Raw genomic sequence first — 17,235 nt, 5'->3', positions numbered from 1 at the left:
ACGACTGCCTAGGCATTCAATAAATGAAAATTGGCATAAAACGAAAGAAAAATGAAAGAAATCCTGTCCTACCCACAGATGTGTGCTTGTCAGTGTAATTATTTAGTTTTATATGTTGGATGAGTTTGTTTTCTCAATATAACCTTTTAAGTTATACAGTGTACTCACAATGATGCCATTGTGAGTAATAAAACAACCAAGATTACATTGTTATGTTGAACAACCAAAACCGAGTTAAGTATATTTAGTGCATGCAATGTAATAGGCTCCTCACATTAACTGTAATATCACAGATATCATTAAAATAATAGAAAATTTTGACAAGCTAAAACACTCAACATTTTTAAAATTCAACTTTATTTTTAAACATTTTGAATTCAGCCATTATAAAACATTCCACTGCACAGATTTACTATGAAATTATTAGAAAAAAACTCATGACTCATAACAAATAGCTAACACATATGTGTCTGTATTTTCAAAACAGGGCCTTATCAACACACATGCTTCTTTTAACACAAGAACCAGTTTTCTACAGGTCCGAATTAAAAAAGTGAATCAGATTTTTAGCGTAGCCTAATCGGCATATCAGAAATCGTAGGTGTAAATGGAAGCGGACAGTGATGTGATGACGTCTGAGGCCAGGTGTACCTGTTCCTAGGCGTACCTGTAGGAAGCACAGAGGACCAGATGCATGATTTTAACCATCATGAGTAATCACTACAAGCAGACTTATTATTAGTGTGGAACTGGTACATACATAAATGTAGAGTGTAAAGGCAATTAAACATTTTGTAAGATATTAGGGAAAATTAAGAACTCTGATTTTACTGCTAAGAGACAAAAACTACCCGGATAGGAAAGTCTAATTCTAACCTGGCTGTACTGTAGTCACATATGATTGATACATTTAAATGTATCACAGACATTGTCCCCACCCATTTTATTGTTCTGCTTCTATAGTGTACATTACCCAGCCTAGTCCAAGGGCTCAGTCCCAGCCTGAGTGGCACTGATCTAATCTGTCCAATCATGCCCTGCTGGTGTCGACACACTCTATGCTCCTGCTGTGGACACTTTATGCCCGAAGCCAAGTGGGCGCCCTAGACAAGCAGACAAAAAGGGCACTACATAAAAAAAACTTGTGATTGCTGCTCTGAATAGTTAACTATTATGAAGTGGTTGTAGTGCACTGTAATACTGGATACCTTCTCTGTAAACACATTGGGAACGATTCACTTCCTCATCACTTTTGTGTCAACACCAATATGGGTGTAATTTCTAGCCGTCCAATAACGTATGACAGAACTTTACGGTAGCATCACAAACAATCTCTCACCTGAAGAAAGGATTTTTTAGGTCCAGTGTATTGCCAGACTTAAATCCTGACTGGTCAATTACTGCCATGATGTGAATATCATAACTTTGCCTACACAAGAGAGATTGATGTGTTTTTATTTCTTTGAAAGGATTGTGTAGAAAATATCTCAGAATAATTCCTGTAGTACTTATGTACCTCTTATTGGCTATGAGTTGAACTTTCCCTGATAACGTTTGCCCCGTTTTGGCAAACAGCGGTGTCTGAAGGAGGCAGCGGACCTGGTACCAATGAGTCAGAGGCTGGTTTGGGGCTGTTGAGAGCCATACAGTCATTCTGTGGGAAATAATCATTAGCAAATCATTCTAAATCTAGGGAATCAAAGCTGCTCTCCTTCATCTCAGCCATATCAAAGAGAGTAATATATAAAATACATATATTATTATTACTAGGCTCAGGATTGAACTGACAACAAAATTATGAAATTAAACAAAAAATGCAATGCATATTAGGAAAAGATGTGGAACAAGACACAAAAATGAAAAAATACTTTAATTATGTGATTGAAACAAGGATGACAAAGATTCAACAGATGATGGGAAAAAAATGCAATCAAATTCAAAGAAATTGCAGGACCTCACATTGATATTGTTGATGGACAGGGACGCTATAGACAAGATTGAAACTAACACCATTATGGATGCTGCCATAATCTCTGGCCTCCACTGCCTTATACTACGCAGCTTTATGAGGTTGCTGTAATCTTGTAAAGAACACAAGATAACCTCTTAATGTGCTTTTGTTGCATCATGCTACTGATTGGAATTTCAAGCCATTTAATGACATGTACCTGGATCCAACAAAGGCAACATCAAACCAGAAGGCAATTCCATGGATCAGTCCTGTTTGTGACAACTTGAACACAAAGGGAATGTCCAGCCTATATTTTGAAAACAAGTACAAGCTATTTAATGAATCATGGCTTTTGACTGAAAATGTTAAAGTTCAGATGTACACAAGTTACATTGTTACAGCACTTTTTACATAAAATGACCTTGACCAAGAAACTAGACAAGTGGAATACAAAACCTGTGTAAGTCCTCCTCCTTTGCCTCAAGAAAATTAATAGTGTATTTTGTGGACCGAGCCATTAAAATCTGCCACTCAAATGTGTCCTAGATGAAGACATGAATGGCATGAATCAAAATAGGTGAACATATCCAGTTACAGTATATGGTATATCTGTTAATTCAGGCATAAGGCAAATTAATATGTTAGGAATGTTTATCCTCTCATATTTGTACAGGAGCCTATTCATATTCCTCCATTTATATATATTATCTCAATGACTAGATGATTGAGCAGTGAGAAAAATAAGAAGGTATGCGGTTATGTATTTGTGCCTATTTTCTTTGTGTATATATTTTTGTCTCTGTGTTTGTGTGACGTACCACAATTGGCTGTTTGAAGAACTCATCCACAGCTGCGCTGTGAAGCCCACTCAGATTGACGCCATGGAAACAGGTCTGTTGCCTGCCAAGGAAGACAGCATGCATTTCAAATCAAGTTTTTAAATGACATTGACACTGTTACTGTAACTGCACGAATGTTTAGCAACTCCGTGCAATTAACAGTCCGTGTTAAATTAACAGTCAAACTGCAAAGGTCTGTAACAGATTACAAACAATTTCACTTGTGCTCTCTCAGCAGATTTGAAAGACAACTGGATACATTTTGTTTTAATAGAACAGTTGTGCTTTAGCAGTTTTGTCCTTTGAGACCTTCATGAGTCATGGGGATAGTTCACCATGTTTTGGAGACTGAAAACCTCTAGAGCTGAGAGCTGGCCAGACTGCTAAATGCCAGCCCCCCCCCCCCCAGTGCTGCAGTGAAATTTACAATGTCATGGCTGTTTTGCTTCCAAAACATAAACTTCCATAAAACTGACATTCCTGTCTCCTGTCTAAAGTGAACCAAATAAGTCAAGGAAATGAGGCAGCTTGAGCTACAGGCTGTGGGTCCTAGTTGATCCTTACACTGTAAGGACCCGGGTTCAGAATCTCCGAAGTTCAGTTTTTGGCTTTACGCTGTCAGATTTGGGCCAGGAATCAGGGTTAGGGCAGAACTGAAGCATTTAACAGCATCCTGGAAACCCATACAAAAGGGGTCATGGCCCAGTGACCTCAAGGACAAACATGGTGGGTGGGAGGACTGCTAACTACATAAGCCCATCCACCAAGTGAGCGTGCATGTATGTACATGGGTGTTTGCCTATGTGCATGTGTGTGTTAGAGTGGATATGAATGAGAGTCTGTCTCACTGCGTGTATCTGTGTGTTTGCACATGAATTGTATGCTTGAGTACAGAAGTATGCTTGCTTATATTTGCAATGAAGGGGAATTACCAGAGGCAGTAGACATGCAGGATGTGTGTGTGTGTGTGTGTGTGTGTTTGTGTGTGTGTTTGTGTATGAGACGGTCTGAGACGCTGTGTGGGTGACTGCGGGGGAGCGAGGCGGCTTCATGTATGGGCTGTTAAAACACTGCTATGTATTGTTCCACCAAGTACTGTGGGGGAGGGAGAAAAAGTGAGCTCATCTGCTAAAAAGTGTTTCCACAGAAAATCTGTGCAAGCTACTAGTAGGCAGCAGCAAAACTTCTGCAACACCACAGGGGATCTGTTGACAATACACCAAAATGCTATGGGCACTTGTGGTGATATGACAAATACTAGTACAACTACATCACCTAGTTCTACAGATGGTAGTGCTACTAATTATACAACTGTTATGATTAGGGCTTTTACCATGATTACCATGATAACAGAGAGTTACTAGAGTGTAGAGTGGTCAGAGTTTCAGAATGCAGTCACCAAAACAATGGCTTTTAAATCAGTGCTGTAAGTTTAAAGTAAGTCAAGGATTCAGTTACAAACATCTCTGTTTCCTTATCTCACCAAAAGCTGGAGCGTGCATTGTGTTCCATGTAGAGTTGTTCATCTGTGAATGGTGCCAGGTGTATATCACTGAAGGTGGGGAACATCATACCTAACCACAACAACACAGAGGGAGAGAAATGCTAAACAAGAGAGCAAGAGATCTCATTCACCTTCAACCTTTGGATCTATATGCATGTTTACACCTTTGAAAGACTTAAAACAGTTTGATTTACATTAGATTTGATATATTAACACAGGAATGCAGATATCTAGATATATCTAGGATATATTTCCAATTACATCATTAACAACACATATTAAATCATCGCTGGTCAGCTTTACTTTGGACTTTGTTTTTGGACTTTGTCCATTTTATTTCCTTATATGGCTACAAAGGTACCACCTCTCCCAGGTGCCTATTAACTGTTATTGTACTTCACTTGTAAGCCAAAGGACACAATAAACATTACCAGTGTAAAGCTATGTTGGGACTGTTCATGCTAGTCTTCAAATTATATTAATGTAATTGATACAGTTTGAGCTCACCTTTGGGCTTAAGCCATTTCTTGGCATGCAGGTAACCCTCCAGCATCCTCTCATTCAGCAGCATGTAGCCAATGGGCTCTGAGATAATAACGTCCACCTGCTCAGGTAGCGTGACCTCTTCCACCTTTCCTTCCAAAACTACGATTTTATCTGACAGACCATTGCTCTTCACAAGAACCTGAAAAGGAAAAGACCGGTTCGTTTATACAAACAAGTTTCAAACAAAGAGCTTGAGCCCATGATCTGTGTTCTGACAAGAGTAACACAACACTTTCCCGTGTAGTAGAATGGTCTAGAAATCTTTGGCGGAGTTATTGTTGCCGTCTGTATTACACACAAGTGCAGTAGGACAGAGCCTACCTGCACATAAAACATTAACAAGCATACAGTGGGTTTCTGTGGATTGGTTGTCTGTGTGGTCTAATGGACTAGCCTCTGGTGATTTTTTAAGTTTTCTCTAAATTAGCACAAACACAGACAGATAAGAGGCAATGTGGAGGAGCCGCTGGGAGAAACATCTGGTTGCTCTCTTAAAAATGAACCCCTTTGTGTTTTTTTCCAGTGCGAGTCGAGAGTGGAACAGAGACGCGTATGCTTGACGGTGCTTGACTGTTTGGCGAGCATCCACCCATCCATGAAAATATGTTTTCTTTTGCCCCATTGCAGTTTTTTTTTGCGCGCCAAAAACGGCCCGTGCATCATTTAGCACTCTGAATTTGGCGCTTTAGGGTCATTCTGAGGGGAGTTTGGAAAACTCTAGATGTGTCTCCTTGATTTTGTAACATTTCCTAACTACTCTGACATTTTTGTTTTCAGTCCAGGACTGTTATTTTCAGTAAACATTTCCTGGATATTTCGTGCTTAGAGTTTTGCAATTACCCAAGAGAAATAGTTGGCAACATGAGGATGAAATACATTATTGACATTACAGCAGATATTCCACTTTTATTTGCACAGAATTATGACATTACAAACATAGACATTAAAAATATTTTTGCTAACTGAGGTCCAAGGGAGCATTGGCAAAATGGCTTTGAGACAGGCTACATTGATGAGGCCAGATGGCCTATTACTTAGTGTCAAATAACTGCATTTAGACCTGGGAAAAGCCAGAAAATGTCATGCTCGAATATAGAAAGCAATGAGCAATACGTTTGAAATGAATACGTACTCGAGGCCAGTTGCACATCAATATCTAAACGATGGAATTGTTATAAGTTAATTGTGGATAATAGCATATGTAAATAAGTAACTCACTGGAATTTGAGCAAAAACTGAATCAGTGGCACACCCTCACCTCTGCATGTTTGGCCACAGCACTCGCCTCCACAGCATACACTTTTTTGGCACCTGCTTGCAACGCGAAAAATGACAAAATCCCCGTTCCACAGCCCACATCCAGCACTATCTAACAACAGAGTGAGAAGAGCAGAAATTAGGGCTTTGATGATCCATATGTGGGCTCTGTCATGGATGAAAAAGAACCAGTGTGTATTGGACGTGCTTAAAATGAAAAGCAAAATCCTGTTTATTGCTCTGACTGGTCTAAGTGTATATGGCCTTATAATGGTCTGGCAACGACACTGAATTGGAAGATTTGTACATGAATTCACATTGACTGCACAAATAAAAATCAGAAAGTGATACAGATCCATCATCCATTACTAGTCATTTTTCTTACCTTATCTTTGAAGTCCACCTCATTCAGGAGAATGGCCTTCTGGTAAGTAGCAGTCCTCAGGTAGTCCTGAAGCATGTTCTGCTGTTGTAATAAACAGCCAGAAGACTACAATGAGAGTGAGGAATTATGTAAAAAAAAAACATCACAAAGGCTTCTTATCCCTTCTGTTTGTAGTTTCTGAGAATACATCATTGCAATACTTTTAGTTGTGGTCCGCCACTGCCAACACATTAAAAATCCATGGCTATCACCCTTCAAATCCAGGTTCAAATGAAGGTTAAGAGGAGATTGGTGAGATAGGATAGTGGAAAGTTAGATTATACACAAACATAGTATTATAACTACAAACAGCTTTATTCTATTAATCTCTTATAAGCCCAGTAAAGGTGAAACGGTGTTGTGAAGGCTTCCACCTGGAAGTGCTGAAGTGCTGTGGAGCCTTCGACTCGCTGGTCAAACACACAGTGTTCCTCCACCCGAGGCTCCGTCCTGTGGCTCAGGAGTCTTTGGAAGGCTTGGTACTCTGTGAAACAACACAATTTGTACGTTTTATACCGCCGGTGCATCATAGAGTCAGAGATCCACCCTGCTTATCTATTGTGGCTTTTAAATCCAGCCATCTGTGTGCTATCAACTCCTTAAGATACTGAACTGATTAATGTCATCCTCACTCCTATTCTTTGACTAGCTTTTTTAAAGCTCTCCAACCACTGATTTATATTTCTGGCTATTCATCATCACTGGCATCGCATGAACTCATACTCATTATCGAGAAATATGACAGCACACCCTGCCTAAACGCAAAGCTCATATGCCACCATGTCTGTGCACACACAACAGGCGGGGTGCATTAGGTGTATGAGAGCCACATTCGCACGAGCATTCGCACGAGCATTCGCACGAGCATTCACTCTCGTGTTAGGACATGTGGCGAAGCTGGAAACACACCAGAGCACCACCACGTTTGCTCACTCCTTTCTCCACCTCATCCTGAGCCAGAACACCTCACACTCAAACGGGCTCTCTGAAAATAGGGGCCCGGGTGCCGCACTGACATTCCATCCCACATGCTGAAGCGGACCATGTCAAGAAGGGCCATTACACCCTGCTCTGGACGGGCTGGTGAAATAATACAGCTCCAGCCGAGCTTGCAGTCTCTACCCCCCCACCCCCTCCACCCCCCTCCACCGTAACGCTTGTCTGATCCTGGCCCTGGTCACTGCATGTGTTCCTGACTGCTCCAGACAGAGGCTTGTTTGAAGAGCGCACACAAACACACACTGCATGCAGATGTATCGCACATGTGCAGCGGAGTCAACTTCAGAGAGTCGGGGTGACCTCATTGCTGTTGCAAGGATGCCTGATGTTGGTTATTACACATGCAATATGACACACGTATAATATCAGTGATGTAATTGAATACAATGACTACAGTGAAGAACTGAAACAGGCAAAACTCTTAAAAGCATTACTTAAAAGTAGACCTTATGTGTTTTGTTAAAGTGAGTCCTGAGAGACAGTACCATATCAAATGTCACATGAGTTATTTGCTGTTTTAAGGTCCAATGGGGTTGAGTGGGTTTGGGCTGGGACTGCTGTGAGATGAGTGATTGATGCATGTAAGTGCTTGTGTAAGTATGTGTTTTAGGTATAGTATGTGTAGCTCTGAGCTAACATGAGCAATGCAGGTGTGATTATCGATATTTGTGAGTGTGCGTGAGTGTCTGTGTGCGTGTTGGGTGCATAGTTGAGTGAAGGTCTGACCTGAGCATGTCCTGAAGCACAACACAGAACTCATGTTGCCCCTGGAGACCAGGAAGGACTGGGCTCCGAAACGGCAACAGTCTGTCTCTGAGGTGATGGTGATCTTGAGGACACAGGTCCTGTCATCTGTAAGGGTGAGAGTGACATCCTCTACATCCAGAGAAACTCAAGCATACTCCTCCTCTACAGTAGGCATCTCAAATTCAAATATACTCATCCCCTAGAGTAGACATCTCAAATTCAAACATACTCATTCTCCTTGAAGTTTGGATTGTTGTAAAAACAGTGACAGCATTATCACTGAACTGACAAATCATGATATTTTTTACGTTTGAGCAGTGGCTAACACAAGCAGAAAAACTCTTTGATCCAAAACACCAGCAGACAGGAATCTCTCTGGCAGTCAGACGCACGATTCCATGGTGGTGGAAAACAGTTGCCAGCATTGGGAGCGTCACTGGTCTCTTGTGTGGCAGGGATCTTGTCCCACCACCTCCGGAGCTCTGGCATGATGAGTAGACCCCCACCCCGGGCTCACAGCTAGACCCTACCCTCAGCAGACCTAGCATTGCATCTTACTCCAGCAGTAAATCTCATCCAACTTTTAGCAGCCAGAGGGCAGAACAAAAATGGAACCAGACAGGGAGAGACAGATGTACAGCCCACCTGAGTAAAGAAGGAACAGGGGAGAAAGACAGGAGAGAAAGACAGGGGAGAAAGAACAGTGGAGAAAGACAGGAGAGAGAGACAGGAGAGAAAGAACAGTGGAGAAAGACAGGAGAGAGAGACAGGGGAGAAAGACAGGAGAGAGAGACAGGAGAGAAAGAACAGTGGAGAAAGACAGGAGAGAAAGACAGGAGAGAAAGACAGGAGAGAAAGACAGGGGAGAAGGACAGGGGAGAGGGCAGAATCTCATTTTACTGCCTGTTCCCTACTGTTTCCCCTGCTCAAGCCAAATTTACCTAACCTGAAATGGCAGCATGAGTAGTATGCAGTTGCATGAGCTTTTTATGTTAAACATTCTGCTGGACCATTACTCCTTCTTGCAGAAACACGTACTGAGACTGATAGCAGGCTTTTGCAAGGACTCCAACCTCAGAATAACTTAAAGGTGTATAGGTACTCGCATATACAGCTCTCAGGGTAATGGGTCTCATGACCACAGAAAACATCTGTACAGTTTCCACCGGCTCTGCAGGTTGGGCAAAGTCATACGAACTGCCTTGAAAGGCATAAAATAACGTGTTCTCGACATCTCTCCATGCATAAATGCTTAGAACGTTCAGGCATTAGAACTTAGAACATTCAGTGTCTAGACTGAATGAGTTTCTAAAATATAACTCCTAATGCTTCAGTTACCGTTTCTCCAGACTTAAGATCTAGATGTGCACAACACACGAGTCACTTACCATCCATCAAGACCAAGCTGACCCCCTTCCCCTCTGGACTGACTTGTAACAACAGATCCCGGTGCTGCCCATCTTTAGCGACTTGAATGCCACCCTGCAGCTGGTCTTCGCTCAGACAGAACACGCGGACACAGAAACGGGTCTCTTCCTCTGAGGCATCCATGGCCCCATGTGCTGGTGGTTCCCTCCTCCCCCAGGGAAGCGGTGGCAGCTCTCCTGGAGTTCAGCTTACTTGACATGAAGCTTCTCACAAGCTCTGTGATATACTCACCATACACGGAGAGGAGGGGCCGAAAACTGTGAAGGCAGTGTCTAAAACTGGTGTAGTTGCAACTGGGGTGGGGTTTGACTCATTGAGGGCAACTAAAGGACTTTTATGTGGCATCTTACTGCCCCCTTATGGTTGAATGTGTAGTTTCGTGTGTGCATATCCAAGCACTAAGTTACACAGCAGACTTATTTTAGTCACCATCATTTCAGCAGTTGTTTTTACAGCTGGCATGACACACTTTCAGATAGACATTAGGAATCTGAATTCTTACATAGTTTACCACCTTCCGGTTATCACAGAACAAGTATCAGATGCATCCAGCAGGAGGTGGGTGGCTGAGCAGACCCTGTTTGGGCCTAGATGGACGGCAGATGATTTTACCTCTGCATATACACACACACACACTTGTCTATTATAAAGCCATCATGCACTACTGCATTCACTGTGGCCTGGAGCTACTCCACTTGATTCCAAATTGGATAGGAGGGAGTTGGTTACTTATGGTCCACAGGCCTTCTGATTTACCAGATGACCAAACAGTGTTGGTTTTTCCCTAAACACCCCAACTCATGACAACACATTTAGATGAACGCGCATCCCCTTCCCTCCATTCAAGGTCTACCTACAGGCTAGCCAGCAATGCAGGTTGACTGCACAAAATTAGAAGATCCTCTTTTTAATCTAAAGTCGTTTTAACACTTTTAGATACCTGTGCTCACCAGAGAGAAACCCTATGGCTTCAGTTGGTGTAATTTGGTTAACCTTCTGCCATTACAGCTCAGGTAAATACAAATTGGTGTAGTGTGCTGGAAACATTGTGCCCACTTAAGGATGTTTTGAAAGATGAACATGCTTTTTCTTCGTCAGATGGAAAGAAGCCAGCAGTACAGTATTGCTAAGAAAAATACTTCATTAAACTGTCTGGATATAAAAAAATAATAATTCATATTCAAAAAAGATTTTTTTTATTACAAATGGATAATGGTCAGAAAGGTTTTCTTTCATCTTTGACATTTGTCAGACTCCACAACCTTTATCAAATATAAAAAAACACACCACACACACCTCTGAAATAAAAAATATTTTATTGAAACAAAACCCTACATTTACATTTGGTTTTAAAGCAAAAACAAAATCAAGTGCGCATTTCACAAAACTAAAATTGGTATGGTCAACATTAAATACTTTGCATTACCATCAGTAGCATACTTACAAGTGAGCCTCTGTTCGTTCTTCTGCATGGTAGATATTGGACCTGGCAATAGTGACAAACACAACTGTTAAATTCTCTCAAACTGTACATTTTCACAGAGGAATTTTAGAAAGATAGGAGTTCGGGGACTGCACCCTCATAAATAAGTTCCTAAATTTCTTTCCCAAAAGGGTCAAATGGGTAGTGAGTATAATCATTGGGACAGTCAGTTACAAGTGTTAGCTGATTATGGGCGCTCTCAAAAGAAAGACAAATGCAATGTTTCGCAACATACCTGAGCAAGGATGTAGATACGTCTTTAGCCCATATATCCACCAGAAACCTGATTAACGAGTAAAATGCGTATTATTTTCAACTGCTAGGCCTAAAAAACATTTTTATTTGATCATGGACCAACCTCACCACGTGCGTATGGCCACGTATCAGATAACGTTAGACAGTTAGCCAAGATTAAATTAGCTCGCTAGATTCTTTTCGACACGTCCTCATAAATAGATAAAAGTCTAATCACAAGAAGTCATTATGTGAACAGCAAAAATGTTTAATCATCGGACGGACAGCTCTTAGACTATTGTATTAACAAACAGAAATGACAAGACAGTCAAAATCCATGAACTGTGTACTTACAAGACAAATCCGTGCGTCTTCGTGTCTGGAGAGAAAGTAAACTTTCTAACCAAAGGATCAACTAACCAGGACCTACACTGAAACGTCACTGTTATGCGTAGACTTTAAGTAATGCAAACTAGCCTCCACGTGCATTTCTATCGTGTAATTTAACAAGCACCGACTTCCTTAAGAAATCGTGCCTCGTGGCCGTCAGAAAGGGAACTAAGAAGAGCCGCGTGCAGCTAGCGTTGACAACGAACATTTCAGTATGACCGCCGTTCGTACTTGACTTCCTTAAGAAGTCGTGCCTCGTGGCCGTCAGAAAGGGAACTAGTATGACTGCCGTTCGTATTTTTTCAAAATAAAAGCCAAAATGTATTTATTAGTTTTAAATTATACAAGGACAAGAAATTAAGAAAGAAATGCTCAACAAACTGCACGTGCTACCAAAGGTACATTGTCCTAAATTCGGGAAAATACAAACCGAAATGTAAAATTATTATTTTTAAAATATAAAACGCCAACTAGTGTAAAATTATTTAGTTTCTAAAAAAAAATTATTTGTGTATTTGTTTAAAAGAAAAAATCTGGGAAATGACAAATGCTTCTAGAGAAAAGGTGTTTGAACATCTACATGAGTCATTCCACCTGCCTGAGACAGAGTCGAAAGGTAGGTGATAAAATGCATAGAATTGGCCAACAATACCTGCTTACGGTTGAACTTCAAATTGTGTGACTGAGAAAACAACAAATTGTGCATTCTTGATATGGGGGTGAAATGAAATCCTTATAGCAAGTAAGTAAAACTTTGTTCTGTCTGTTCATACAGTCTATAGACTCAATTTATTCACTGTGTAGGGTGTTCTTTGACTCACAAGCTGTATAAATACAACGTTTCTTTATCAGGTATGTGGCCCTTGGTCTGAAATGCAATATACAGTGTATTTATAGAGAGTAGTTAACAGCAGAACAGGCGTATGCAGTGCAAAACCGGATTTGCAAACAAAACTTTGGAGCGAACTTTTATTTTGACGCTTGTCGCGCCATATTGCCTTGTACTGTCGCTTATTGTCAACGGAACTCTTGGTTCTTCTGGTTTTAGATTGGAAACCAGCAAATAGAGCATTATCGCCACCAATTGGACGGGAGTGTGGACCATGAAATGGAACGGTCATTGCACACGACTGAACATAACATGTGTATGCCCTTTACAACGCAGATGTTGTATTGGTGATAGAAAGAATAAGGAATACTAATAAGAAAGAAACGCTTACTAATTTATGACAGGCCCAGGTCTGTATTAGTCTAAATTATTCTATACTGAATACAGAACATCACAGAGACTCTCTTCACATCTGTATGTATTTGTCACACACAAACTTAGAATGTAAATTATTTCAGCAGCTGCTCCTCACTGAATCAGTCCTGCTCTATTCACAGCATCAAACCATCTGTGTTTCTGTTGTGCCTGGTCCCCAATTAGGTGCTTGCAGCTATGTTTTATGTTTGCAATGGCTTCATAAGAGGTGCCTATTTTTTATTGCATTTCCTGTGTTGTAATGTGTTTGTTTTTCTGTAGAGCTTCTTGCATCTGTTTGCTATGCCTATATTTGTTGTATGTTCAATAGATAAATTATGATTATGCCCTAAGAATCACATCTCAGTATTTAGAAATATGTGTTTATAGCTATTAATGCATCTTTGGAAAAGATGATAACTATCCAAGACAAACCATGTTCTTACAATGGAAAAAAATCATTTTATTTTCTTTGTCTGATCAAAAGAGTTTATTTAGTCCATGAAGTGAAAATGCAGTCAGATCTTCTGTTGTCTCTCATAGTGTGGTTATGTTTGTGTAAACACTTCCGATTCCGATTCCCAGTAATGTGACAAGCAACCTGTCTCTTCACTGAAAGAAGTGGTGGATCTGTCCACTGCTGCTGAGTGCATTGGCACAGAACCATGCAAACCGAAAGATAATATAAGCCAAGAAAAGCAGGGCAAGTTCTGTCTTCAAATTAAAGGATATCCTCTTCAGGAAGGTAAGCCATCTTGGCTCCTTCTCTCGCAACTTCTCGGCCAACTTCTCAGCAGCTTTTTTCCTCTCGGTCTTCCTGACCTCATCCAAAACTCTCCGCCACTCCATGTCTCTCTGACTGGGTTTTTTCTCGTCTATCGTAGCCCACACCTTGCAGGGTGTCTGATCACGGAAGGTCACGGCTCTGGTAACATTATCTGCTCTCATGGGAAGAGAGCTCCACACCACATTGGCCTCCGTAGCCTTTCGGCTCCTCTCAATGTGACGAGCGTTGACAAGTCTCATTCTGTCCTTCTCCTGTCTTAGTAACAAAGCCTCTACATAAGCCTCGGCCTTTCTCAAGCCCTCTTCTTTCTGTCTCAGCCTCTTTTCCTCATTCATGTTCATCAGTTTATCGTCTGTGGTTGGAGCAGCACTTTCCCCCAGTAAACGGACATACCAGCCCAGAGCCTTTCCCTTCTTCTCCTGCTTCTTTCTCTCTTTCTCTCTCAGTTTCTCTTTCTTCGGTTTTTCCTTTTTGTCTTTGGTCCTATCTCTGGTTTCTGGTATATCATTGTCCTTACCCTGGTGCACAGCAGTGCACAGGAAACAACTTAGGAAAAGGACTCTCCATCTATGTGCTGCCCCCTTTCCCTTCTTCTTAGGACTCTGCGCATTCTGGCCATCACCAGCGGCTCCTCCTGTCATTCCTGGCTTTACAGCCATGTCTTTAATATCTGTCATGTAGTTTACAATTATCTGGAGAGAAGAATGGAGTTGAAGAAATAGTTAGATGATAGAAGTATGAAATAACTACATACGCTATGAAAATTGTTCAATTCTGTGCACGTTCTGATTTCAATATTCAGTATTAAGTGTTCTAAAATGACAATTTTTACCCAAATAAAGAAATATAAAATTGTTATCTGACTGAATTTAATCAACAGTACCTTTGTAGTCATGCTATTTTCCTTTCTTCAGAAAAATAGTTAAATGATATTTAATTAAATATAAAAAATAGAAATAAAATATTCTTACCGCAATGTAAAGTACAGCCACCTTTAGCAAAAACGTTTTTCACAATGTTAGAAGCTTGTCTGTTTGGCAACGTTACCATGGATTTATGGAACTTTGCAATGACGTCAAATATTCAGCAGTGATATCATAATCTCCAGTCAAAAATCTTGTTAAATCTGGTCCAAATTCTTTGGCTATTCGTATTCCACTGTTATTATTATTATTAATAATAATAATAATAATAATTTGGTATTTTGTATTATGTTTTCACCTTGTACACGCTGCAGAACATAATCAAAGGTCTTCAAATACAGAATATCATCATTTGCTCATCCTTGACAAACTTTCCGAAAAAGGGAAGCTTTAGAGGTGCAGCTACAACTAGGCCTACCCAACGGAAAACCTCAACTCAGCTCAAGACTGTATCAAACAGAATGTGTATACTTTGCAATTGACATCACATCATAGGTCCGATTTTTATGAGCCTATCATGATCGGAATTTGTATACTGCATGAAGTCGGAGAACCGAGTTTTCGCAGTTATCAAATCAACCTAACTGTTGGCTGTGAGACTAGCAACATGCAACAACGTGACAGTTGTAACATGCTTAATTTCTCAACTTACAGACAAGTCTGACGGCATCAGCAAAGAGGTTCAAAATTCCAGCCTGTATCCCCAGGTGAAAACGAAATATACTTAAGTTGCGCTTTTTTCCGATGCGTTTATTACATTTGAAATATAGTACACTATGTGCATTTTAAATATGTTAGTTTGGAATAACAGCATGCTTAATCCCAATTTTCGAAGACTTATCTTTAGTGTAATTGAAATATACTTATTTGATGGCACCACTTTTAATCAGCACCCAACACTGCTCTTATCAATATTAGTTTACCTCACATCTGTGAACCGTCTTAGCAACAACATTACATTGTTTGACTTGAATAACAAATGTCACAACACGACATTGCAATAACTCAGAGTATGTATACGAAATATGAATGTTAAAGAACATTAATTCTGGAAAAAGCATAATTTTACATACATAAACCCAAGAAAGGGGAATCCAAAATAAAAGAAGAAAAAAACATAGGTCTTCCAGAAGAGAAAAAGGAATCCACATTTTTAAAATGCCCTTACTGCAAAAGCTTAGTTTTGAAAGTGAGGGCAAAAGAATTGCTGCCGAGATCTAAAACAATTTTGGATTACCTCAAAGGTCTTGTCTTAAGAATTTCAGTGCCCAGTCTGACTCTGTGTTGTTCTGTGCATCTGACAATAAAATACTTGAACTTGAAAGGTGTAATTTATCTCTTTGGGATACTCAATGATCCAGGAATATTAAAGGCCAATGAGAGGGGGGGGGAAGCACTTGGTTGGTCCCTGAAGCTTAAAACACTGTCCTCAAGCACAATGGCAAAGTCGACCATCTACTGTATGACTATAGGAAGATCCTTGGACTTTGTTGGAAACAATTAAAATATGGGTCACAAGTTTGACTCCTAGGGAGCACATGCAGTGCATGTATACCCATCATGCACTGCATGTTGTCTACGAGGAAACTAATTGACTGAATGTATATGGGCTGTTATATGTGTTTTATTCATTGCATAACATGCACAATAATACTGTCATAACAAGATTTGCATGGTTAATGATTGGCTCATCACTAGTCTAGAAAAAAAGGTTTATATCATATCATTGAATTGAATATAACTGAAATATAACATATTCATATTTACTGCTGACTCATAAAGAAGCCCTCTACCTTTAGTAGGTTACCAAAAAAGAAATCTCAGATTAGACACTGACGAGAATAATTTGCATAAACAGTGCTGTATTGACAGTCATACTTTGAGCAACACTAAACCAAAAACTAAAAGATTTATATTTATCAAGCAGGTTAAATAATGTGAGACTTTTAAGGAAAACTATCTTTCTCTGCCTCATCTTCGGGGTCTGAAAAAAAAGAATCAAAGTCAGCAACAAGATTTTTTTTTATCATTTATAGAGGTGTATGCCAATGCCACTAGATGGCGCTTCAGGGTGTGACAGGAACGGGACGTGAGTAATGGCTTAAACTGCAGAATAAATTAAACTACAAAAACTCATTGGCGCAAAGTTTAGTGTGAGTTCTTAAATCCCATCACAGGTTGGTAAATTCATGAATATTCTTCAAACCAATGTGCTAGCTTAGGTGCTGATATCCTGTTCAAGAATTTTTCATGCTAAAAACGTGATTGTTGGCACATGCTTAATGACGCTAGGTGCTAAGACAAGGGTATTAGCCATATACATACATGCATATATGTCTATGCTGGTATTAGCCACAACCATTGGATGTTTAATGACTGAATCTGCACCTACTATGACTACAAAATGATTGTAAGGTTGTAGTTGTAGGTTAAGCAGTAGAAACTGTGAAAACAGTGAACAACCTGTTTTTTGCTCGTAT

General features: G+C 40.2%; 1 protein-coding gene and 1 long non-coding RNA gene across 6 annotated transcripts; both read right to left on the bottom strand.

The window, feature by feature from the left end:
* Positions 1-336: 336 nt before the first annotated feature.
* Positions 337-10,526, bottom strand: carm1l (coactivator-associated arginine methyltransferase 1, like). Of its 5 annotated transcripts, XM_042702918.1 has the most exons (14): positions 9,656-10,526; positions 8,247-8,372; positions 6,896-7,005; positions 6,483-6,587; positions 6,099-6,209; positions 4,802-4,979; positions 4,274-4,364; positions 2,770-2,851; positions 2,408-2,493; positions 2,169-2,258; positions 1,517-1,654; positions 1,340-1,429; positions 974-1,103; positions 337-667 (listed from the first exon to the last, which is right to left on the bottom strand). In XM_042702918.1, the coding sequence occupies exons 1-13, from the start codon at positions 9,816-9,818 to the stop codon at positions 1,079-1,081; spliced, it is 1,395 nt and encodes a 464-aa protein (XP_042558852.1). In that variant the 5' UTR covers positions 9,819-10,526; the 3' UTR covers positions 337-667; positions 974-1,078. The 5 variants fall into 5 exon arrangements, with proteins under 5 accessions (XP_042558852.1, XP_042558851.1, XP_031414783.1 ...); XM_042702917.1 differs by having other exon boundaries at positions 1,340-1,654; XM_031558923.2 differs by having other exon boundaries at positions 1,340-1,654; positions 6,483-6,563.
* A 468-nt stretch (positions 10,527-10,994) lies between these two features.
* On the bottom strand, positions 10,995-12,037 carry LOC105911780. The gene is made up of 3 exons (XR_001162849.3): positions 11,767-12,037; positions 11,414-11,461; positions 10,995-11,181 (listed from the first exon to the last, which is right to left on the bottom strand). It is a non-coding gene; the product is annotated as an uncharacterized LOC105911780 (long non-coding RNA).
* Positions 12,038-17,235: the final 5,198 nt, after the last annotated feature.

The sequence above is a fragment of the Clupea harengus genome, chromosome 21 (assembly GCF_900700415.2).
Source record: "Clupea harengus chromosome 21, Ch_v2.0.2, whole genome shotgun sequence".
Lineage (NCBI taxonomy): Eukaryota > Metazoa > Chordata > Actinopteri > Clupeiformes > Clupeidae > Clupea > Clupea harengus.
This window is presented reverse-complemented; position numbering and strand designations above follow the sequence as displayed.